This window comes from Bicyclus anynana, chromosome 8, assembly GCF_947172395.1.
Source record: "Bicyclus anynana chromosome 8, ilBicAnyn1.1, whole genome shotgun sequence".
Taxonomy (NCBI): Eukaryota; Metazoa; Arthropoda; class Insecta; order Lepidoptera; family Nymphalidae; genus Bicyclus; species Bicyclus anynana.
The window spans coordinates 374,771-400,177 of record NC_069090.1 but is presented as its reverse complement, the minus strand read 5'-3'; the positions used below and the strand labels follow the sequence as shown (position 1 = coordinate 400,177).

Genomic DNA, 25,407 nt, shown 5'->3' with positions numbered 1-25,407 from the left:
CCTCATCCATATCCATATTAAGACATATTACACTTCAGCTTTGGCTTCAGCTACAAGGAACATTGTTAAAATTTTAAATCACTGTAGTAAGATTAGACATTATTTAGATACCGCAACCGCGCGTTTTTATATATCTGTGTGTAAACAACCTAACTATCAATCGTTATCGAGTGCCGCCATCGATCCGCAGTTTGTTTCACAACAAGTCAATGATATCATTGCGCGATAACAATATAACCCAAACTGTAAATCCACTAAAATTACTTGTAAATTTCGTGTGTTTGACTACCTAAATACTATGTATTTTTATGTTTTCTCATCCTACTGTGAAAGGAGATTTACGTTTTTCGTTCGTGTGTGTGTGTACGTATGCCTTATTTTTGGCTCGTTGTCGCCTTAACTACGATTTTTACCATTTGACAATTTGACTAACATAGGGTAAGTAGGGCATTTTATTTCCCACAGACGAGCGACGTTACTTTTACGCAGTTAAGCTTCTGATTTTTTAATTATTTTTTACTTGTGTAAATAGTGAAATACACTATTATAAATTATTGTTCTATTTAAATTATATTTTTTGGTGATTTTTGATGGATTTGATATTTCTAACATCAAATAAATTCACTTTTGTAGCCAAACCAAAGCCAAAAAGTTCAAGGTGATAAAATTTTTTAAATATTTTACTTCATGCACATATTTCGATTAGTTATAGAAGAAAGAAACTTAATAGTTATATAAAAACTGTGCTAAAAATAGTATTTTTCACTGGTCACTATACAACAAAGAAATCTATAACAATAAAATTATTCCTAAGATAAAGGCAGAATATACAGTAGAAATGTTGCTGTCAAAATGTGAATCAAGCTTCAAAGAAGTACTTTAAATACTAGAAAACTATTAAGACTACTTCAATGAAAGGAAGATCAAAGAGTGCCGACGAATTTAATATCGCAAAAAAATATTATTTTGTATTGTCTCTGATAATCCGGTTGTAAAAATACTGATTAAAATCATATTAAAACATAATGTAACGATTGGAACGTGTGTGATTGTGCGCTCATTAAACAGATAATAGTTTATTGGTAGCTCTGGCTAGATAGCCTCATGTCAACAATACGGCTAAGGTGTTTTCGTTTGAGTAAATTATCAATGTTGTTGTTTCCAATCCATCCACGTCCACGATAAGTCAGAATAATGTCGAATCAACAACTGAAGAAGCTACAGTGGCAGCGATAGAGTTAGAAGCGTTGGCGGAGATAATTTAGTCGCTCTCAGAAAATTAAATCCTCTGAATTAGTTTCACGTTTGATGGTCAGCCATATGTATCCACCATCACCATTTATAGGTCACATAGGCTACATTTAAATGCAACTTGTCTAAACTCTAGAATACTCTTATTCACTCTTGTCTTGAAAGTGTGAAAAAATAAAAGGTAATTAAGACTTTTACCCTTAATTTTTCAAACTGTATCGTTCAATTGGGTCTGTCTGCAGGTCTAAATTCTACTAAATTTCAAAAATAGGATGACTAGGTGACTAAATAATAATATTTAAATGAATTACAAAAGATTTTGGAACACTAGAACAAATAAAAAAAGAACAAAGGAACATAACAGTTTCTGTGGTTGCCAAGTGCAGTGCAAAGTGTAAAGATGTCAAGTTGAGTGTGTAAAAGTGCAAAGCGTCAAAAATCCAAGATGCATTCTCGAAATATCAAGTATAAGCTTTTGGAGGACGATGACAATGGGTAAGATGTTTTTTTCATTTATTAGTTTACTCTTGTAACTTCATCTATCTATGTATACTTATAATAAATCTGTAGATCCAAAATAACTATTAGGAGGTGATTAGTGATCGATACTGATGCCAAAAATGCAATAAGTAAAATTTTTGTCTGTCTGTCGTTTGTTCGTTATAGAAACAAAAACTACTCGAACGCGTCGCTAAAGTCGACGCCTGTGAATACATACGCGTGGAATTCCGCTATTGCTGATGATTATACTCAAGTCCAAACTCAATCAAAGGATGGTGGTCTGATTTCATTGACTGAAGGATCTTTGAATATATAATCAAATCATATATAATCAACCCTTGGGATATTAATAAAATATGCATGCGCAAGCGTGATACTGGTATATTTATGAAAATATGTTAAACTATTGCGTTTTATAGTGAAAACAACTAACGGTCAATAAATTAGCGACGCTATTGGTATTGGTAGATTATGTTCTTGACACACATTTATTTCCGTAGGTAGAGATTAATCAAAAAATGTTATCAGACAGGTTCTGACGGGGTACCGTCAGTACCGTTCGGTCAAGAAATTATCGCTGCCTATAGCAGACCCGACAGACATCCTATTTGACGGACGACAGAGGTTTACATATATTCATCACATCAATCATAAACTTTTTCATTTTAAAACTTTTGGGGATGATTGATTGATCCAATAGTTATATATTTTAATGCGCGATAAATATAAATGAAAAAATAAAATTCGACATCAAAAAAATAATACGTGTATCAGGAATTTAGTAGCCGAGTAGATATGATCATGATCTCTGCCTCGATTCGAAGGGCATAGGAAACCTGCATATTCTGGTCCGATTTGAAAAATTCTTTCAGTGTTAGATAGCCCATTTACCGCGTGGCGTCAGCTAGTATTATATATATAAGTAAGTAAGTTTCGTTGTACAAAAACCATTCATTACTCAATTGCGAGCGTACTCGTAGTACAGAGGGCGGTCGGTGGTGTGGTATGGAAGGTTGTCGCCTTTCTAACGGCGCGACCATTCACGGCTGTAGTGTGCGGAGTACCGGTGGACGGTATACCGGAACAAAGTCTACACTTTTTCACACTAGGCCAATTGAATGTTACTCGGCGGTTGCGACATCGCATTACATAGAAAGAAATGTATATCGTTGACCTCTTATGATAAAAGGACGCACAATTATATAGAAAATTTCACTTAAACACTGGCCAATTTTGCTTTGACAGTTTTAGAATTATTGGTAAAGAAAATTATACCTAAAGGCCTTTAAATATAGTTCAATATTCAATAAAATTACAAATTCAGAGCAAATTTAACCTTAAGGATGGAGTTTAAGGTTGAATTTGCAAATGCGACTACTTGAATTGAGTGCCAAGAAGTTGTGTTTGGCTCACATTGAGTGGTGACGTGTTTTGGTCGCTGACTGTGCATCCACTTTTAAATAGGAGATCGATGATGTATATTAATCAATATTTGAAACTAATTTTCAAAAGCAAGCGTTTTTAACCGACTTCAAAAAAAGGAGAAGGTTTTAATTAATGTTCTAACACAATCATCTTCCAAAAAAACGAGCAAACTTACCAACAGCAAAACTTAGTAACTTTTCCAATAACTTTTTAGGTCAGCAACAAGTGGAGGAGTGTAGCAAATAATATGTATAGTGAATACAAAAATATCATATCAACAAATGAGTAGCTGGCTGAAGGCACTGAGCAAATATTGACTTATTGTAATGAGGATCGGAACACTATATTGTAATTATAATTAGTTACCGATTCATACGGCCTTCGAGACCGGATACAGTTTTCATTGAGATTATCTCTTAAATGAACAATAATATAATCTATAAAATAGATATATTGTAAATGCTTAATTAGTGTGGATGAATGCGTGTTTGTTATTGAATTTTAAAATAAGGGAGTGTAAGGGGGAGGCTAGTCCCAGTCAGTCTCCCCAACTGTCAACCTGCCCTTGGTGCACCGATTGAGCCGATGGAGGCTCTGGCGACCGACAAATATATTCCATTCCCACAGGCTAGATTATTATAGAATGGTACATACCGGTGTCAAACAGCAGCGACACCGGCGCGAGAAATCTGGCACTGTGGCAACCAGCCCGCATGCCCAGCGTAATCAGTATCGGGCACCTCGTTGTACATGGATCGACAAAACAAAGATGTTTGGAAGTCCCTATGTCCTCTATTTATAATATTAGTATAGACTAACGACTTCGTCCGCCCTTGACCTTCTCAATCCAGCCCTTACTATCGCTGTAAAAATGGAGTAACGTCTCCCAACGTTTCCCTTCATTGCTCTGCTCCTATTGATCGTAGCGTGATGGAAAGTATACTATAACCTGCCCAGGAGTATGAAGAATAATTATGCCAAGTTTCGTTAAAATCCGTCGAGTAGTTCAGACAGACAGACGAAAATTTTACTGATTGCATTTTTGGCATCAGTACCGATCACTAATTACCCCCTGATAGTTTGGAAAGATATTTCATGTACAGAATTGACCTCTACAGATTTATTATAAGTACAGATTAGGATAACATAATACTCGTATAGATGTGTTGTAACTGACACCAATTTTTAGGCTCGTCAATTTTTATATCTATTGCCCTATCTGACAGGCGTACGAGGTGTATCTTATACTGTGTACCTGACGATCCGATAAAACAAAAGAGATGATACCTACCTTTATCTATAACTTGACCAACTGCAAATTACAACATATATTTTATACGAGTTAAATAATTGAAATCTATATAGACTTATTCGCGTAAAATCGTGGCGGTCGCATCAAATGTGTGAAAGGAGTAAATTCTTGACCATAGGTACTCTCTTTGGTATTTAAGGTCTTGATCTTTTGTAGTATTTCAAAAGATGATAGTAATGTGACGCAAACCTATAGACATATTTTGTGATTTCACAGATTTTTTTTGAACTCTGGATTTATTATAGTTTAATACATGACTGTCGGAGGGTTATCAAAATTGCTAATTTAACTTGTGAACCAAGTTTCTATTGCATCATAATGAATGAATTTATACTTTCCTAGTTGCTTAGGTTCTAGTCCAGTAGCAATGGCTAGTTACCTTTAAGCGAATCAGATAGATTGTACAATAGAAATTGCGTTATAGGTAGAATGAGCAGGTGCCTAAGCGGTCTTTGAAAAATCTAAACAATACCACCGTCCTACATTGATAAAGTTTAGCTACTCAATCTAGAGACTGAAATCGCTCATGTAATAAAAAAAAATCTGCTAAAAAAAACATTACTATCTACCTAAATTGAAATTTAAAAGTTAATTTGCAATTATCAAACTGAGTTACCTAATCCAATATTTGGATTATAATTTTGGGAACATCTTCTGTACTTTTTTTTTATATTTGTCGGGACGATTTCAGTATACTTTCATTAGCCAAATTTTATATCTATGTACGACTAGCTACTGCTATGTACGACTAGATACTGCTGTATTGTGGAGGGTGGGAGGTATATTAAATTCCTCTGTGTCCGGAATGCAATATTAACGCCCTGACATTTACGCTTCTTCTAAAGTGAAATTCATAGCACATTCGGAATCCATAATGGCTCTTCGGACATAAATAAAATCTAATATCGTCAATTCTTTAATTGTATTTTAATGATTTAGAGATTGAAGTACCAAAACAAGGTATTACTAAACTAACCTACATACGTTACGTGTTACATAATATTTAATTTAACAGCGAATTTGGAAGTGAAATTTTACCACACTGGAATTTCTTTTATTTTTGTAAATAAGATAAGTTTTATTCAAGATTCATATATTACGTGTTGTGAACTTGTATTTATATTATAACGGATATTATTCGACTTACTCTAAATTTTTTAATATACCTATTTTATTTTTCAAATGGAATTTTAAATTTTTGCATTCAGGTTATTGTCGCATAAAGACCGTTCGATTTAGTAGTTCCCGTTACAACGAGACTTTTTAAGTCAAATAACGACTTTGTGTCTTAAATAACGTAATTTATTTTTTCATTATTATAACCGAAAATATTTTTACGTTTGATAAAGACTGATGCACGCTTAGGAACGCGGAACTTAGGAAAACTTGTAATTTATACGTAGAAGTAAGGAAAGAATTACATTTTTTGAAAAGCATTCTATCAGTTTTATATTTTTTTCAAGTAAAAGCGACGTGCACTTTATATTCTAAAACCTTTTGTGATATTATATGTATTTAAATGAAGATAACCTTATATATATCGAATCAGTAGTTTTCAAAAAAAAAAACGATTTAACAACCATAGTCGTGGAATGCGTTTTGTATGGTGTATCTTTTTTCAAAGTCGGGTCAAAAATTTCATAAAACGATAAGTAGTAATTGAATGCGTTTCTTTGTGCGTATATCTTATTTACTTATTTTAAAAAGGGCAAGGTGGTTGAACTTTAATGCGTTTTTTAATAAATTCTTTGCATCTTATCTGAGTATTTACATCGCTCTCTGCAGGTATCGAATGATCGGAATCATATTTTAAGTTGTTTATTTTTTAAGCACAACATTCCATGCCATTCCTTTTGTCCATCGATATTTTAAGAAACCGAAATGTGGTAATTTTCTAAGATTTTGAAAAATATTCCGCAAATAATAGTCGCCATTTCTATCCTTATATAAAAAATATATTAGGTAGTACACATCCACGGGCCATTAAAATATCTTCAGTCTAAGCAATATTGATAAATTATGACCTTCACGACTATATGTAACATTTTACTGCAATATCTGTAAACAATAAAGTTGCTCCATGTGCACACCATACAGAGCAATGTGGAGCAATTTAAAAAAACTTAGCAGTTATAGAACAAGAGGAAAGCCAGTCAAACATCCTCGTCAGCCCAGTGGTTAGTTTATGCGGCTCTGGATCACGAGATCTTGGGATCGAGTGCACGTTCAGGCTATAAAATATTAAACTTTTTCTCGATTTCTCATATAATCTCGAAAAAACACATTTCGTTCTATACTTGGATGGCCTAGTAATACCTAGGGAGCATAGACTGAGCGACGAAGATCTGGCTATCGCAGGCTCTTGGACCTGAAAACTGCTGCAGTCAAATGAATTTTACCGTTAACTTCATTTTCGTGAATTTCCTGCACTTTAATGTAATCTGCACTGAAAGCAAATGTACTAAATTGGGCACTTAAGCCAAGCCATTACTAACCATCTGGAGATGTTTTGAAAACAAACCCAAATGTGGTCGTTTTATGTGATTTAGGTCCTGGAAATATTCCAAAATTCTGCCGATCGATGAAAACTCCTTATCCTCTCTAGTCGTGCATTAATTTGTGCGTGATTATGTAATGTCGCAAGGATGAAAATGTTTATCTTGTCTTTACTATAAAATTAATAAATAGGCAGGAAAACATAAATTAAATTATTCAACAACTTATCTATAAAAATTAATACTTTCTAATAGGAAGTACTAAATATGTTTAATTTCCAGTACATGCGCTTATCCGTCACGTAATCCCACAATATTATGCTGCTTATAGTACCTATGTCATACGTGAATCCTGAAAATTGGTGTAACATCTAAGCAAGAAACTTTTTGACATCAGTATCTTAGTATATTAGTAAAGTCCTACTGAAAAGTGTTTTATTCATGTTTGTTGTATCCAAATTATGAACATTGGGACTAGTTTCTGAAATATGAATAGATGAGTTAATTAAATGTTTCTTGTGTCCAAAGTTAAATGTAAAATATTAACACGTGGACGGGGAGTAGTTTCTAGGTTTCTGAATAGACCAGTGGTGCTACTTATGATTTATCACATTCCTCTGTAAAAGCATATGCTGTCTATGGTCGTTCGTTTATATTATCTTACAGTATTTACATAACAGACCTAACACTTTAAATAGGTTACTGATTAATCATAACATGCAATATTAAACATCTATTATCTCCATATGAGAAACTAACCATTTGTCTCGTCATGTAGAGTCATTGTTTTAAAAATAATGTCTTAGTCGGTCGCGATGTTTAGCTTTTCGCGCCATTATTCTTTCAACTGTCAAAGGTTATAGTTCTCTTTTAAATGTACCATAGATTCTGTAGAAACAAAAAATGGTATTTGTGGGAGTTTGAATGTAAGTTACGTTTTTTCCTTGTAATTTGACCTACTCGTAGCTCAAGGGCCTTGGCATGGTGAACCAATTTCGTCATCTTGTCAAGTGTCTGACAGTTATAAAACAATGGTGTAGCACGGTGTCGTGAAGTTATACTATTGTAAAGCCTACCTCGAGAGTTTAGGATTTAAGCCACACTGGTTAAAACATATAAGCAGATGCATGTGTCTTCGTTCTCGTGGAAAACCCTATTAACCTCAAGAGAGTGTTGAAGAGCTTCAACACTCTGAGGATAATAAGGTTTTGTTAGGGTTGAAATACCCTAATGAATCGATCATGGCCTGTTTCTTCTCAAGGAAATTAGCCCACTCTTTGGTTTTCTGTTTATGGAATACCTGCATACTCATTTTACAAACATTTTAACCGACTTCAAAAAAAGGAGGAGGTAATGAAACTTCAAGTTCGTACTGACCTTAGTACCGGTACGGAAGCTACCAAATATATTCACGTAGTTTACACCGCTTATTCATTTAAATTTTTAGTTTTCCTAAGAAAATATACGAGATCGTTGTACTAAGTTTTCCTGAATCATTATCATTGCTTAATGGTTTGAATTTTAAAGATGAGTTGATTGGTAGATAACGGAAATTCTTATGCAAGATGTACCTATTAATTAACGATTCAAAGCGGAAAATCCTCTCATATCATACCACAATTAAATAGGTTCTTATAGTAAGTCTAATAAATGGAAAAAAACTCCTCTACTACTGTCTCGTCTACTATTGTGTGTTATTTGGTTGGTTATAGTGAGTAAAAACTCTGTGTGTCACCGATAGCTTTATTGCGATTGGTTGGTTGCGTAACTGTTAATGAGAAGCCCACCAGATGTCAAGTGCGAACCATCGACAATAACAAAGCAACACTTTGGCAGGGTATATTAGCAACTAGTCCTGCTTTTAATAGAAACACAGTAATGCTTAAAATCTTTACTTATAATAAAAGCCAAAGGTCATTATCATCATCATTATTGACAACCGGACGTCCACCGCTGGACATAGGCCTCTTGCATGGACCTCCACGACACGCCAACATCCAGCGGCACTCTGCAATCCTCTTGATGTCCTCAGTCCTTCTAAGGGCGTTCACTAGTACAACATCACAGCCTTAATAGCTCAACGGTAAGAGCGGTCAGACTCATCACCGAAGGGTGGTGATTCGATCTCCGCCTCGTCGGTCTATTGTCGTACCCACTCCTAACACAGTCTTTCCTGACTAATTGGAGAATTAAAAAAAAATATTAACTTATATACTAAATAAAGCAAGCAAAGCAAAGTGTGCAAGCGCTTGTTTGTTGTAAAGTTTGCACACCGCGCTACAGTTTTGCACTCTACCGAGCGGCCGAGCTTATGCGTCATAGTTGTAGTCCCACAAACCAGTACCAATCTGTTACTTTGTTACGTCCGCATCAGCGCTGTGTAGTGAGTACTGAGTGAGTGAGTCTGTTACATCAAGCTCTCATTCAAGTAGGTGAGTACTTTATCACTTGTTATCTCGTGTCGGGACTGATTCATTTCATTCACTTTTACTTTTATATTTTTTTGTGTAGAGTTTTGGATGCCGATAAATCGTATCGCGATAGACGGAAAATTGTTTTTTGTTTATTAATTTCATATTTATATCAATCGTAAGGGACGCCCGCGACTTCGTCCGCGTTGAATTCGTTTTTAACCGACTTCAAAAAGGAGGAGGTTCTCAATTCGGTCGGTATTTTTTTTTTTTTTTAAGTCGGTGCTTAGCCGGTGTTGTCTTAATTTAAGCCATTTCTGACAGGACCACATGAAACAACACTGTCTGCAAAATCTAAATCTATAAGATATGCTCACATGGCTTGAATTAATACATCACCGGCTTAGCACCGCCTTCATACTGATCAGCAGGTAGAACATATTATGATGTTATTTTTCGCTTTTTAGTTTAGTGGGTACGTTTTTAGGTTTTGAAGTCGGTTGTATTTTTTTTATTAAAATTTTTATAATACATATTATTCGGTCCTGTCTGTACTAGTCGCCGTCCTAGACTGTACCGTCTCCACCTTGTGACTGAATCATTGATACAATCTTTCTTTGAATTGATTGATACAAATCTTTTACGTTTTGTTTTTAATATTTTGGCGACAAATCGTAGCTCATGTGACAACTTATAGTACAACTCCAATGTATCTAAAACACAACATTTATAAAACACTAAAACTTTTCGCAGGAGTTTGGTTTATTATTATTATTAGATGCAGTGTAGTATAAGGAAACATTATATAACCTCCTGTTCACACAATAAATAGTATTTGAGATGAAAAGTCTGTCTACCTTATGCCCTAAATCTAACAAAGTATTAGTCGAACACTGGCCAGTGAGACATAGCGCCGGTGTGGCCAGTGGTCTAGCTAGTAGCTACATACGTACCAGAATGCGGTCTTATCTCACCAAAGGGTTACCGCAACAGCGGTCGTTGTACTTTTCCTGTAGTGTAGTTAATATTGTGAATTATTCTACTTTATAAAAATAAGTCGGGTTTTCCTTCCTGACGCTATAACTCCAGAACGCACGAACTGATTTCCACGGTTTTGCATTCGTTGGAAAGGTCTCGAGCTCCGTGAGTTTTATTTTAGTAAGAAAATTCAGGAAAAATTTCAACAGAAAAGCGGGAAAATCTTTTTTCACATACAGCGCTAACTTTGATACATAGCATGTAATAAAAAGCAATATCGTAGGGGTAGGGTAGGGGAAGGGTAGAGGTAGAGTAGGGGTAAGGTAGGGGTAGGGTAGGGTAGAGGTAGGGTACGGGTAGGGTAGGGTTACGGTAGGGTAGAGGTAGGGTACGGGTAGGGTAGGGGTAGGGTAGGGTACTTGTAGGGTAGGGTTAGGGTAGGTTTAGGGTAGGCGTAGTTAAAGTTTACATCGAGTTTCACACGAACGAAGTCGCGGGCGTCCGCTAGTTTTATACATATTTTAATTAATTTGGTAATTTTTTGGTGTCGTGCGTCTGTCTGTTACCTTTCCATGGCTAACCTGGAACCGCTGAACGGATTTAGATGAATTTCGGTACAGAGATAAATGGGACCTTGGAGCAGAACATGGGCTTACTTTTTTATCTCGAAAAAATCCATGGTTTTCCTACACTTTTCTTTTAAAAACATTTGCCATATTCACTTTTATGAAATAAATATGACCAATATTACCAATACTTTCCAACTGTATAAAAAACATTCAGATCAGTCAGTCAGAGAGTTATCGTCTCAGTTAGAGCGTGGGCACACGAGCGGTGCGGCGCCGCAACGTTGTTATGTCGCCGCGGTGCCGTAGCAACGTTGGACCGTGTGTTAATAAAGTAATATTGTGACGCATAAACAACTGAGCGGTGCCGCTCCGACGTCGCATATCATTCACCCCTCCCCGCCTCGTCTTGGTGGTTGCAAGTCCGGTGCGGCGCCGGAGCGCATCGTGTGACATGCCGCAGATATTTCTATGTAAGACGACGCAGCGACACTGCACCGCAGCCGCACCGCCGCCGCAACGCATCGTGTGGCCCCGCTCTAAGGACACGGAGCGGCCTTGCTTTCAGATTGGTCAATTGACTTTTACCCGCTAATTAAAATGTTCTGCTCGTGAGAATGCATCCCACTGGGTACATGGAAGTTGCTTTGAGCAATAATTGTTTTTATAACTTTCTATACGTAAGTGCCATGCTTTGTAAGATTAATTTTTTAACACAGATTTCTTTGGTATCCTTACCATCTGACTGGTTATCATTCAGTAAAGATTTTATTAGACAATTTCAATTAAAATATCAGTTTAAAATGCGGCGAATAAACAAAAGTCTAAGTCGCCTACGTATTTGCAATGCCTTTATACTGAAACTGTAATTTTTCAGCGGTAGATAATCACTATACATCAGGTTATTAAATACAACATCATGATGGTAGTGCATCCCCGGATAAGTTTTATATATAGGTTGCACACAAACCAAGCCATACCACATTGTAATCCATCCAACTCAATAATCAAAACAACATCGCCTTAATTTAAACGAAATGGTAAATGTGTATGACAAAGTATAAATTATAGAGCCGTGATAGCCCAGTGGATATGACCTCTGCCTTCGATTCGAATCCGGTTCGGGGCATGCATCTCCAACTTTTCAGTTGTGTGCATTTTAAGAAATTAAATATCACGTGTCAAACGGTGAAGGAAATCTACATATCTGAGAATTTTCTACGTATACGTAGTTATCTACGTGTACGTGAAGTCTGACAATCCGCATTGGGCCAGCGTGATATTTATTGCCTGACCCCTCTCATTTTGAAAAGAGATTCGTGCTCAGCAGTGAGCCGAATATGGGTTGATAATGACAAAATAAACTGTGTAACACCTACACACTTGATTGCTGATCGTCTTCTGGATGCACTCTCAGTGTTGCCAACCAAGCGACAAGTTCGTGACATACCTACCTCTTCGTAATCGTAACAAGTGCCTTGTTGTTTTTCTGAGATACGGCTGAGTTTGTCTGGAGGCCAGATAACCTTTCAATGTCAAGAGAAAACAACTGATCGCTTGATCACACTTTTTTACACGAATGATTGACTGAGCAAGTGCCTAGTCCGCCTAATGTTAAGGGAACAGCTTGATGAAGCGAGCATTGTTTTTAAAATTAAAAACTGTTTATCTTAATTGATTTATGTTTCAAATAAATACTCAAAACTGTAGTTTTTGAAAAAAGGATTCACCCGCGTTGATTATTAGTGTAGTGTTTCATTATAAAATCGGTCCAGTAGTTTCGGAGCCTACTCATAACAAACATACAAAGAATCAATCTTACCTCTTATTAATATTAGTTAAGATTTAGTTTCTTCAAATTGTAGTGTTGTTTTTCCCGTGTTTTAAATTTTTTTTTCTATAAATGTCACAGTTTAAAAATAAAATTGGTTATATTTTTGCCACAAATTGACTTGATACGCTTAAATACAATCAGTAATTGATTTTTTCATATAAAGTACCTACATATAGAGAATGTAAACTAATTAACATAGAGACGTGCTTAGAACAATAATGCTTCCCAGCGGAGGTTGTGTGTTTGAACACTAAAAGGAAACTGCAGGCAAACACTTGATTTACGAGTTCTTCTTCTTATCTCTACGTGCTTGTGTTTAAAAGGCCGAGAGCAAAGCATTTATTAAGCTGAACTATAGTCTATAGTTCATGTCTTTTGTTTTTATACATTTGCCATGTATTTGAACACAGCAATTGTTACTTAACTTTAATAAAGTTGGAAATAAATAAACAGTTTACTTTCTTCCAAAAATTTGGAGTGGTAACACAGGTAACACAGTGGTAATTACAAAAAAGTATTGTCTTGCTTGCTAATGAATAATTTTCTATGTTAACCTTTTTAGCCCCCGTTGCTACCTTAATTTTTACGATTTGTAGGTAGGTATTTATCATGGAATAAGTGACATAAGTTATGCAAAAATTATCTTTATTATTTATTTATTTTGCTATGATCTATGTATATGATGATATACGATGTATATACGATCGACGGTATCGAGCAGATCAGAATCAATATCTGTTTAATTGTTTTATATATCTTCGGATACAATTTAATCAAGAAACATTTCAATCGATATCTATCGCTAATTTAGAGATATTGATTTAGTTTGCTTCATGTACTTAAGCAAGGTTGGTTTATTTTTATTTTGATCAATATCGTAGTTAATCAGTAGGTATTCCCCATATTAATGAGGACATTAAGGATGATGCTTACAAAGATAATAATTCGTGTAGGTAAGAATGTTTATATAAATTGTACATTAATTTATATTATTAATTTATATTGTTGTACAATCACAATGAGCCATTTAAAAGTGCCTTTTTGGTCTAAGTGTTTTTAGTTTTAGAAAATATCTTCTGATTCTAGTCACTGCTTTTTCTATCCGATTATTAGACTGTAGACATTGACTTTATGAAACGTCTTGTATAAAGAACTACCTACTTAAATAATATATTCATACATATATCTAATATCTATGTTGACATTTACGTAGATATGTGTATATAGGTATATGATGGTTTGGAACTTAGGAACCTTCTCGCGAGGTAAGTTTCTATTTGCTTTTTGATACGAATGATAAGGTCGGTGTCGCTGAGGGTAGAATATTATTTAGTTAGGTACTGATAAAACCCATCGAATCTTCTCCATTCTTTGGTTATATTTGTAATGTGAAATCCTATGATTGATAATTGTAAACACTGATGTTTTGTTTGTTTGAGGTGACAACTTGTAAAATTATTAAAAACTACGGGGCCCGCTTTTGCGAATGCATTTCGGCCTTTTAAATCTTTTGTTTTCCTTACCCACAACTTCTTATATATCAGTACAAAAAGCCACTCTAAAAAGATTAATTCGGTCCAATTCGCTGAGTCTCCCTACGCAGACTGTGACGTCATCACTGTCCTGCACTAGTGCGGGCAAGGGACTTTGTTGCTACTCAGTAAGGCAGTATAGTCGAAGAGCTATAAAGCTACGCGCCCGGTCGCGGTTACACTGCATAAGCGACTGCTATGATCGCTACTTGTTCTCAGTTTACTAACTTAAAGGCGGAATTACATTTGACGTGACGTGACGTGACGTATCAGAACAGAATCGGTATCACACATTTTGTATGGCAACGTTTACACTTATGTGTTGTGACATGTCGTGATGGCTTCTGATGTGCCGCATACAAAATGTATACTACTGATTCTGTTCTGATGCGTCACAATCACAGCACGACACGTCAGACAAATGTAAATCCGGCTTCAGTCTAATGTCCATTGAAGATTATCATAATAGTGTAAAGTATATAAGTTCACTATATGTGTGTCTGTTTGTCCGCAGAGAGGGCGCGCAGGAGCTGGTGGGCGTGCGCGTGCCGATCAATGGCATGACGTGCCAGTCGTGCGTGCGCAGCATCGAGGGCTCCGTGCGAGACCTGCCCGGCATACACCACGTCAAGGTGAGTGACCACCATATTGTGGTGCTCTGCTGGTGTATCTAGCCTTTGAATCACGAGGTTCAATAAATTCCATCAGTCCGAGTTAGGTAATTATCAGCGTTATATCTCCGTGCCTCAGAGAGTTGGCAGTTCAGGCATACAGTGGGGGCGAAATGCTTCCAACTTAGGCTGTTTTGTGTTTAATATGTTGTTCGTTCGATGACAGATTTGAGACTAATTATACGCATACCAAAAATGTGCCTTGTAATAAACGCTTGCTATAATTATTACAGCAAACCATATTATAGACAATGTTGATACTGTTTCTTCTGAAGGCTATAGAACAGTTGTGTTACGCCGTCGTCGGCGGATCTGATAGTGATCGTTATAGGGTAAAACATTATCACCCTAAACTTACCAACTAAAGTGATGAACCAAGGTGGCCATGTGTGTGGAAAACCATCACGTATAAACAGAGCAACATTTAATAGGCTCTCAACCTACTGGAATGGATTTGTATTTATTAGGACGAAGAAGAAAAGTATTCTTCGTCGATACACTCGTGATAGAGTGGTCGTGCTTGTCACTTTAGGTGTAATAGCGAGGTCCGTCCATTATGATCCGTTTGTATGATTTATGACGCCTGTAGCTCATCTAGCACATTTGTGGAGCAAACCATTGAGAGTTGTTTTGATGTAGTCAATCCAGCGTATATCCTGCTCAGCAGATCCTGCCTAAATGCCTAAAAGATCTGACGTAAACTAGGCATACTAGAAATAAATGAATTTTGAATCGCATTGTTTACCTTATGATGATAATTGATAAACTATGGCATAGTTCCTGATGATAATGATGACGATTCTCCAGGTGGAGCTGTCGGAGCACGCCGGCTACTTCCGGTATGACCCGCGCGTGTGCTCCGTGGAGGCCATCCGCGCGCACATAGAGGACATGGGGTTCGACGCGCCCGCCGGGACAGCTGACGACGAGACCAGGTCTGCCTCTCCCACACACTCTCTCACTCTGTAACAACTGGCCATTGCCGAGAGCATGTTGCTATCGAAAAAACACATTTTTTGGCACTGGGTTTCCTAACTCACGATATTGGGGGCGCTCGGACTGATACACTCGGGCCAAAACACTCTTCCAGAATGGCCCTCTAACCCGAGCTCAGAGTCTCACAGGAGACGCCCTTAGAGAGTCGTTCCGTTTTTCTTCTTTAGCCTTCGTGCCACATCCCCGGTGACGCCGCTGCGGTCATCACAATCAATGTCTATTCATACATAGAGGCTATTTTCACTAGGGACACTGGTTACAGAGCGTTACCATAAATCTTACAACTTGTATGTCACTAGCAGACGCAGTTTGTTAAAAACAGTGAAATATTCAAATTACTGCACCACTGCAATTGTCGTTTGTAAAAAAACATACCGACGTATTGAGAACCTCCTCCTAATTTTGAAGTCGGTTAAAAATAAAAACACAGACTGCGTTATTAGTTAGCTCTTGTTCATAGACCCGTAGATATATCCACAATTCAACGTTAGGTGGTGTTTTGTTAATCTTTTATCAGGCATTTGCATTGTGCAGTTAACTATAATCTATTTGTTATCAGTAGACGCTAGATCGTAGTGTGAAGCTGCATATTGCGTTTCCGATGCTAGCTTTAGTGCATAATTTTCGCGCTGTTTTTATAATATTTTATGTGAAATTGATCAAAATAATTTCACGGGTGAAATTTTCTAAAAACAGTTGGTAAGAATACACCTAGTACTAAAATTCATATACAATCCAGTTATTTCGCTAAATGTATAGAGCGGATCCGGAGCGGAGCGGATTTGTAAATATTTGATTTAATAATAATAATTATGTACTCTTTTTATAATATCTAATGTTGCATATTTTTTGACATTATTTGTGCCATTATTAAGCATTTTTGATGTTTTATTGCTAACGTCAGTTAATTCAAGAATTTTACTGAATAATTTCAGAAATATTTTAAGCTTTTTGTCTTGAGTAAAATCCGACACCCAATTATAAGACATTTGTACATCACAGTACCAGTCCCTGCCTACTGAATAAACTCGAGTGTTTATCAGTAAATTGTTGTGTTGTGTTAGCACAGCTGAAATAACAAAGACATACAGATGTTTTATAACAGCCTTAATTAGCGTGCTTACTAAACTGGCGAAGTCTATTAGATTTGCTGTGCGAAATTAACACAATTATTATAACATTTTCACAATACAAGCATCTAGGTAACATAAAAAGGCATCTACCTCAACATAATTTTACCACCATGCCCTTTAGACAAAAACAACGCCATTGATATGCTTATTTCTAAGGATAATTTCTGACCTAGACTGACTAGAGTTATGTCCAGAAGAGCACTAGATACTTACCTATTCTATAAAAAAAAAATTACTATCCGAGTTGGTGGATTTAGTATTTTATAAAATTCAAAAATTATTATTAATATCTCGACTAACTTTTCATCTATTTTATATATTTATTTATCCCTTGTATTAGAGCAAACAAAACGGAGAAAGTAGAACTCACATAGGTCAATCATTGTTCGATTTCTAGCCAGAATAATTTATAAGTTTGTATTGTTGTCAGAAACCTCCTTCCACGAGAAATCCCCACCGACCTCCTGATCGACATGACGGGGTCCGGGCCGCCCCGCGAGAGCACGGCGCTCGTGTCCGTCATCGGCATGACCTGCCAGTCCTGCGTCAACACTATTGAAGGTGAGCAAGGCATGAAGAGTTAGCTACTATTCTGTAGACTGTAGAATGGTAGACCATTCACAACTATATGATACCTAGTGGTATCATAAACATCGCATTGGGATTACCCAACCCAACCCATAAGTCTGAACTCCAAATTCCACCCTCTGAACTAAGCTGTATACATTTTTATTGTTATAATATATTTATTGTTTATAGTTTTTAGCTAGGTCTTGGATATTGCCTTGTATTAATATGCTGATGCAAGATCCACATCATGCACCGAGCTATGTTTGGAGTTTCTCTGCGTGATGGAATCGGAAATAAAGAAATCGTAGTCGTAAAGCTTAAGAGGCAATAAGCGGGGCATATAGTTCGAAAAGCTAATGAATGTGGGGTCGCAAGATGCTGTAATGACGACCCTGTACTGAAAAGCGATATCAAACGGGTTATAGGCGCCGTTGGATGCAGGTGGCTCAAAGTCGTGAGGTTTGGAAGTCCTTAAAAGAAACCTATGTTGAGGAGTGGACGAAAATCGGCTTATAAAGATGATAATGATGACAAAGTTTCACAATCCATTACCAACTAAAAATTATAACAGATCTCAACCCTCATGGTCCATTCAAAATAGCTGACAGTGATGATCTACTCGTATATTCATCATTCATTATACTGCAGGCAGTCTGAGAGAGATGCCGGGCGTGCTGCTAGCCACAGTGAGCCTGGCCGACAACACGGCGCTAATCAAGTTCGACCCGTCGGCCGCCAGCGCCAAGCAGCTCGCCGACGCGATATACGCGCTGGGCTTCGATGTCAACATCATCAGCGTTGACGACGACGTTGCAGGTAATTGGCTCTTTAGCTTCACCTTAGACCTTGTCATAGAGACCAAGAGAGTCTGAATACCAGCTCGCTGCATTAGATTCGGTTGACGATGGCCTTGCGGGTAATTGGGTCTTTAGATTCCCTTCAACCTTTGAACCCTAACCTCTTGAATCCCCTAGGTGGAGTCTACAGTGAAACATAAATACACCAAACCCCCCCTGTAAACCTAAAATAAAGAGACAATTTTCTGTACATATCGCTCTGTCTTTCGCATAACTGACACAAAAGAGAGAGAGAGAGAGATGTATAGACCTATTGGTGCCCTTCTTAGGATTACTGATGACACTACGTTGTGATCCTATAGCAATATAGTGAGATAAAAAAGGTCTGACTGAAGTTGAAGAAATGCTTAATTCGAGAATTCTAACTTTTTGGTCTTGACTAGGAAAATAAACGAGGAAAGATTTTTCTTTCACATTTCATATATCTTTAATATTTAAACCTTCTATATTTGCACACACGTCATACTCGTAACATCTGCTTTTATATTAAAATGTAATTACTATATTTGTATTGAATATATTATTTCATTAGCTTAAATTATTCCCAAGGTCATTACTTTTCAGTTTTAAGTGTAGGAATCTTCATTCGTTAAGTATGTCATAAAAGTATGTCTAATAGTTTCAGATGTTTCACAAAGCAAAAGCGAACAAGGATCGGGTGATAGGATCAAAATGTCACCCGCGAAAAGCAGAACACAAGTTAATGTAAGTTTTCTATACCTTTTTCTTAAAAAAAATTCTATTTAATATGTATTTCTATCGAAATAGTTTCTGTAGAATCGTTTACATTGCTTGTCGAAGATCTATCCTTCGGCAATAGTGTTTTTATTCTAGATAAAAAGTCCATCTCCTTTTCTGTTGTTCTAAAATCTTGTATGCAAAAATGGCTGCTGGTCTTAGGTCACCCAAACAAATACCTTCAAACCCCGCTTACGCTTATAAGTGCTCTTGGTTCTGTGTTCAAACCCACAATGATCGCTTGTATGGTTAAAAATTAAAACAAGTCAATATCACCATCTACCGTCCATTAACTGTGCAGTAGGTAGTTTTTATTATGGTTTTAGAGTAAGCATGTTGAACATCTCTAATTCTCTCTTGTCCACTGCCAGGGTACCGCGTCACCCATGTCGGAGGGCGCGGAGATATCGCGCTGCACGCTGGAGGTGCGCGGCATGACGTGCGCGTCGTGCGTCGCCGCCATCGAGAAGCATTGCTCCAAGATGCACGGTCAGTGCCGTCCGTTCTTACCAAGACTATTATCTGTGTCGAGATAGCATGAGTATTATCTGTGGGTTGTCGGAGACATTCAGTGATGACCTACGGATCTGGACCTCATAAGAAGACAGCGGACAAAGGATCTAGCTGTGCGCGGAGTATCGCTGCTTGATCGAATTAGAAATGAGGAGATCTGCAGATAAACGAAAGTCACCGATAAAGCTCAAGGAGATGTTTCCTGTATTATATAAGGCTGGCTTTTTATTAGCTGTCATATTATGGTTTGAAAAAAGCGTTTTTAAAAAGTCTGCATAAACCAATACCAAGTGATACTCATTTTTACTGTTTCTTTATTCCACCTCATATTCCAATAGCACTCATATCTCAAGTTCATCAACTTGTTTGTCTTTCCCAGGAGTCCACTCAATAGTGATAGCGTTACTGGCAGCCAAGGCGGAGGTGCGCTACGAGCCCGCCAAGGTGTCCGCCGCCGCCATCGCCGAGTCCATCACGGAGCTGGGCTTCCCCTCCGAGCTGATCAGCGACAGCGGCGCGCCCAAGGATCTCACGTTAATGGTTCGTTTACTCGTATACTACTTTATTTTTGAATTGATTTGCCGCAAGCACTTGCAGAGAATTCACACAATACAGAACATTTTAGCATCGACCATCTTCTATGGCGTATAATTCTTTTTTACTTATTGGTTTTTGTGACAAAAATAACTTAACGCACTCGTAAACCTGTTTAACATCCAAGCAAAATGCTTGTGCTATTTATTTACTATTTATTTATTAATTTGTTTCAGATCAAAGGCATGACGTGCGCGTCATGTGTCAACAAGATCGAGAAGGCTGTACTTAAGCTGACCGGCGTGGTGTCCTGCTCCGTCGCGCTCACCACCTGCAAGTGAGCATTTGCATTTACTGCACACAACATGCTAAACATGCGGAATCTATTGAGGGTTGGCTACCCTCAACCCTTAGCTGCTCCATTAATTCGCGCTGGCATATTTTATTTTACTCGTAGTGTGACGGATAGCAGCAACAGTAATTGTACCATTATTTTATGGCAGAAGAAATATCTCGAGCAGGTCCCAGGACTTGCTTGGGTACTCCCAAGCAAGTCCCAAAGGTTTAAGTGATCCCTTTAGAATGCATCGACACTCACCTTCCCTGCCCGGCATTGTCTCCATGCTCACACCAAACAATTTATGATAAATGATAATTACAGCACAACATTATCAATAATTATCACTATTGCACAAAATCACTAACGCGACTGGCAGCGTGACGGTGCCTACGCTGCCTAACAAACAACTGAGCTCAAGTCAAATACCCTCTTATTTATAACAACACCGTTACCTTCACTCTACAATAACATAAATAATGAATGTCAATACCACCTGTAATCGAGTAACTTGTAACATCAAGTTTTTGTACTTTGATTTTAAGTGGCTTATTTATTTCTGATCGTAGAGGCAAAGTGAAGTACGACCCCGAGATAATCGGCGCGCGCAAGATCTGCGACACCGTGTGCGAGCTGGGCTTCGAGGCGAGCGCCGTCAGCGCGCACAACAAGGGCGCCGCCAACTACCTGGAGCACAAGTGAGTCAACGTCAGATAATCAGGATGTTACATTACTTAATTATCATAGACTAATTTATCTACATTGAATACCCTCGATGAGCTCCCTCTGTCCACCCTCGAAACTTACCCATGGCGCACATATCTATGCTGCTAACGTCCGCTGGTTTCATACCTGTATCATCACGACACTCGGGTAATAAAAACTACAGAAATTGTCACTCCATCCGGCTGCGGACGTTTATCCAGCGCCAGTCACCGGTCCTTGATGAATTAAATAATTATCGGCCAATCTATGTAAGTAATGAAAATAAAGTCTATAGGTGGCTTAGAGGTACTATGGCGTCACCATAAACGAATGCAATTTTTTTGGGAAAAAACACTAGAGACAAATATCCAGAGTTCTAATACAAAATTAGATCCAACCTGTAGAGAAATAGCTGATGATCCAAGCTGAAGATAAGATCAAGACTTCCCCTAGGTATTGTCTTTAGTTATTATGTAAAATAATATCGTTCTAACATTGTCGACAGAGAAGAAATAAGGAAATGGCGGAACGCGTTTCTCATATCGCTGATATTCGGCGCGCCGTGCATGGCCGCCATGACGTACTTCATGGTGCTGATGGGCCACGAGCACGACCCGCGCCACATGTGCTGCGTGCTGCCCGGCCTCAGCCTGGAGAACCTGCTCATGTTCCTGCTCGCCACGCCAGTGCAGGTGACGTCACACTCCGCATTCATTCACTCTCATTCATGACGTACTCCATGGCGCTGCGTTTTCCTTTTTTCGCCTCAACTCTGGCCTTCAGCCCAGCGCCTTATATTCTATAACAATAATTTAATGTTTTTTGTTAACAGTTTATCGGCGGGTGGCACTTCTACAAGCAGGCGTACAAGGCGCTCAGTCACGGCACCTCTAACATGGACGTGCTCATCTCTATGACCACCACTATCAGGTCAGTACTACGTTATATAATTCTCTGCCTGGAATGTAGAGTGCAAAGAAGTAAGAGTAATTGTTTACTTACCCCGCATCCCTCTACCGCACGGATGAAAACTCAGCTAAGTATGCATACCTACAAAGTATGCTTACTGATGTCCACTTTGGTACAGAGGTGTGGAGTAAAACGGCAGAGAGGAGCGAGTGTTTGCACCATTCTCCTTCACTCTGTCGTTACACCAGCACCGAGCGGGTGGAGACTCAGTTAAGCGATATACGTATAAAGTGTGGTTGTATCGGTGTAGCTACGCGTACTCGCTGGCGGTGGTGGTAGCGGCGATGTCGCTGCAGAAGGACACCAGCCCGCTCACGTTCTTCGACACGCCGCCCATGCTGCTGGTCTTCGTGTCTCTGGGCCGCTGGCTCGAACACATCGCTAAGGTATTGCTACATTTACTTGTGTAGATATTGTATGATGGTTTACCTTTGGTGGTGTTAGTTAGTTGTACAAGATAAGAGCATTATAAATGTGTTAACTAAAATTTAAGAAAGCTGAAATTTATTTTACCATATATACCCGCGACTTCGTCCGCGTGAACCCTTCTACTACCCTACCCTACTCCCACTCTACAGCTACCCTACCATACAGAGGATGAGTAGGGACTCAAACCTACGCCTATCTTACCCCTAACCTACTCCTACCCTACCCCTAACCTACCCTACTCCTACTCTACCCTACCCTACCCTACCCTACCCTACCCTACCCTACTCCTACCATACCCCTACCGTACCACGCGACGGAAGCTTAAAAAATGGAGTAACTTCTCCCGATTTCCCAACATTTCGCTTCACTGCTCTGCTCCTATTGATCGTAGCGTGATGAAAAGTATACTATAACCTGCCCAGGAGTATGAAGAAGAATTATTGTACAGAATTAAATTCATGCACAGAATTGACCTCTCTACAGAGTTATTATAAATATAGATTATTGTGTATTTATGTAAGGGTAGCGTATAAACCAACTGTTTACCATCAATTTGTTGTTTAAATAACACATTCACAGGCAGAATTTTTTCTGCTTAGTTTCACATAAAACATGTTTGTATATACTCTACACTGACACAATTCACAACACAGTTTATCTCCATAGGGTAAAACCTCTGAAGCACTGTCAAAACTGCTATCATTGAAGCCGACTGAAGCTGTGCTAGTAACACTGGACCAGGAAGGTCGGGAGGTCGCTGAGAAGAGTATACCAGTGGACCTCGTGGAAAGAGGGGACATTTTGAAGGTAATTTCATTCAGTTCGTTCAGTTCGAATTGGTGTTGTAAATCTAAGCATAAAAAGTAAATAGAAAATGTGAAGGTAAAAAATTCTTTGTGCAATAAAGGATTAAAACAAAACAAATATGGAAAGGGTATAATGGTTGTTTTATCGAATTAGAACTGAAGAAATCTGTCACCATGTCATTTGTTTCAACTGCTTCGTAGTGACCTTTAAAAAGTAAAGTGAAACTCTAATATGCGCTGCTAATATGGAGTGTAAATTGTTTCTATTGAAAGACTAAAAACGCAGGTTATTTGACATACTTGGGTGAGTTTTCGAATCGATGTTCAGGTAGAAGTAATGAATATTTGTTTTCAGGCTGTTGTTTCGTTCACTAGAAAATTATTCTTTAAAACCTTAAAGGATTCATTGGTTCTGTTGCGTATACAGTAATTTGTTCTAGGTAGTGCCCGGCGCCAAGATCCCGGTGGACGGGAAGGTGATCACTGGCCAGAGCACGTGCGACGAGTCGCTCATCACGGGAGAGTCCATGCCCGTCGCCAAGACTAAAGGTAAAGGACTAAACACACTAAACACTTGTTTCTTTCTATACGTGTAGAAAAGGGGTGTGGTTTTTCATCCTCCTTCTAACAAATTAAATTGCATCATCGTTTACTTTCAGATGAAATTGTGGTTAAGGGCTAACTTGTGATGAAAAAAAAATTTAAGCCATACTCGATGTGCACTGTTTATCAAAGATTCGGAGAGCGTAGGTTCGAATTAGGTCCAGGGCATGCGCCTCCCAACTTTTCAGTTATGTACATTTTAAGAAATTAAATATCACGTGTCTCAAACGGTGAAGGAAAATCATCGTAAGGAAACCTGCTTACCAGAGAACTTTCTTAATTATCTATGTGTGTGAAGTCTGCCAACTGCATTTGGCCAGCGTGGCCTAACCCTTCTCATTCTGATAGGAGACTCGTCCTTAACGGTGAGCCGAATATGGATTGGTAATGATGATGATGATATACTTTTCCTTGTTTGATATGAATAGTGAAATGTCCGCAGACTCGCTGGTGATAGGCGGCAGCATCAACCAGCACGGCGCGCTGCTGATGCGCGCGACGCACACGGGCGAGGCGAGCACGCTGGCGCAGATCGTGCGCCTCGTGGAGGACGCGCAGAGCTCCAAGGCGCCCGTGCAGCGGCTCGCCGACACCATCGCCGGGTAGGTATCTACTCAATCCTAGTTGAATGGGTTTTCAAATTGTTCCAGAATTTAAAAAAGCACTACAGGAACGATGTGGTAAAATGTTGGATAGAGCAATATCAGGAATCCAGACAAACAGCAAAGAATTCTTCAAAACATTCCCCAATATAGTTTTTATAACTCGCAAAGGAAAGCAACATCTCTTGGGTGCTCTAGTAAAATCCAAATAGATAGTCAAGTAGAGATTGATAATACTAGAACCAACTGTCTGATTCTGTATCATTATCTCAATATCATTTCAGGTTAGCTACAAGTTTATTAAGCATTTCTTTTCAAGTAAATTCTAAATTAGTTTTCATTTAAGATGCTGACCTAAAACTCCAATACTTTTTTTTTTTTTTTTTTTTTTTTTTCTCTTATTTGTTGGTCTATCGGAGATCAGTCTCTAGACCATAATCCGATCAAATGACTTTTTAGTATGTCGTTTCGGGCTCTGCACATCCACTGATGTAGCGTCCCTCCAGGAATGAGTATATACTACTATACTATGTTGGCCAGTCGTGTTCGTTTCAGGCGGAATTTGCAGTCCCTGACGTCTAACAATTTGACAGCCAGGTTGTTTTTATGGCGCTCAAGCCTCTGTTTGTAGGCCTCTAG

General features: G+C 38.2%; 1 protein-coding gene across 8 annotated transcripts in view; it reads left to right on the top strand.

The window, feature by feature from the left end:
• The window catches only part of LOC112049643 (copper-transporting ATPase 1), a 52,332-nt gene that overhangs the window by 12,874 nt on the left and 14,051 nt on the right, over nt 1-25,407 (top strand). For 4 of the 8 annotated variants that reach the window (XM_052883285.1, XM_052883292.1, XM_052883289.1 and 1 more), the window contains exons 2-17: nt 1,494-1,746; nt 14,820-14,937; nt 15,784-15,911; nt 17,536-17,666; nt 18,324-18,491; nt 19,152-19,237; nt 19,642-19,759; nt 20,163-20,323; nt 20,554-20,654; nt 21,224-21,352; nt 21,865-22,051; nt 22,192-22,289; nt 22,579-22,714; nt 23,424-23,564; nt 24,004-24,112; nt 24,609-24,768. In XM_052883285.1, the coding sequence (XP_052739245.1) occupies nt 1,697-1,746; nt 14,820-14,937; nt 15,784-15,911; nt 17,536-17,666; nt 18,324-18,491; nt 19,152-19,237; nt 19,642-19,759; nt 20,163-20,323; nt 20,554-20,654; nt 21,224-21,352; nt 21,865-22,051; nt 22,192-22,289; nt 22,579-22,714; nt 23,424-23,564; nt 24,004-24,112; nt 24,609-24,768 (2,021 nt within the window). In that variant the 5' untranslated portion in view covers nt 1,494-1,696. The remainder of the gene's footprint in view (nt 1-1,493; nt 1,747-14,819; nt 14,938-15,783; nt 15,912-17,535; nt 17,667-18,323; nt 18,492-19,151; nt 19,238-19,641; nt 19,760-20,162; nt 20,324-20,553; nt 20,655-21,223; nt 21,353-21,864; nt 22,052-22,191; nt 22,290-22,578; nt 22,715-23,423; nt 23,565-24,003; nt 24,113-24,608; nt 24,769-25,407) is intronic. The other 4 variants (XM_052883291.1, XM_052883290.1, XM_052883288.1 and 1 more) reach the window with 2 other exon arrangements.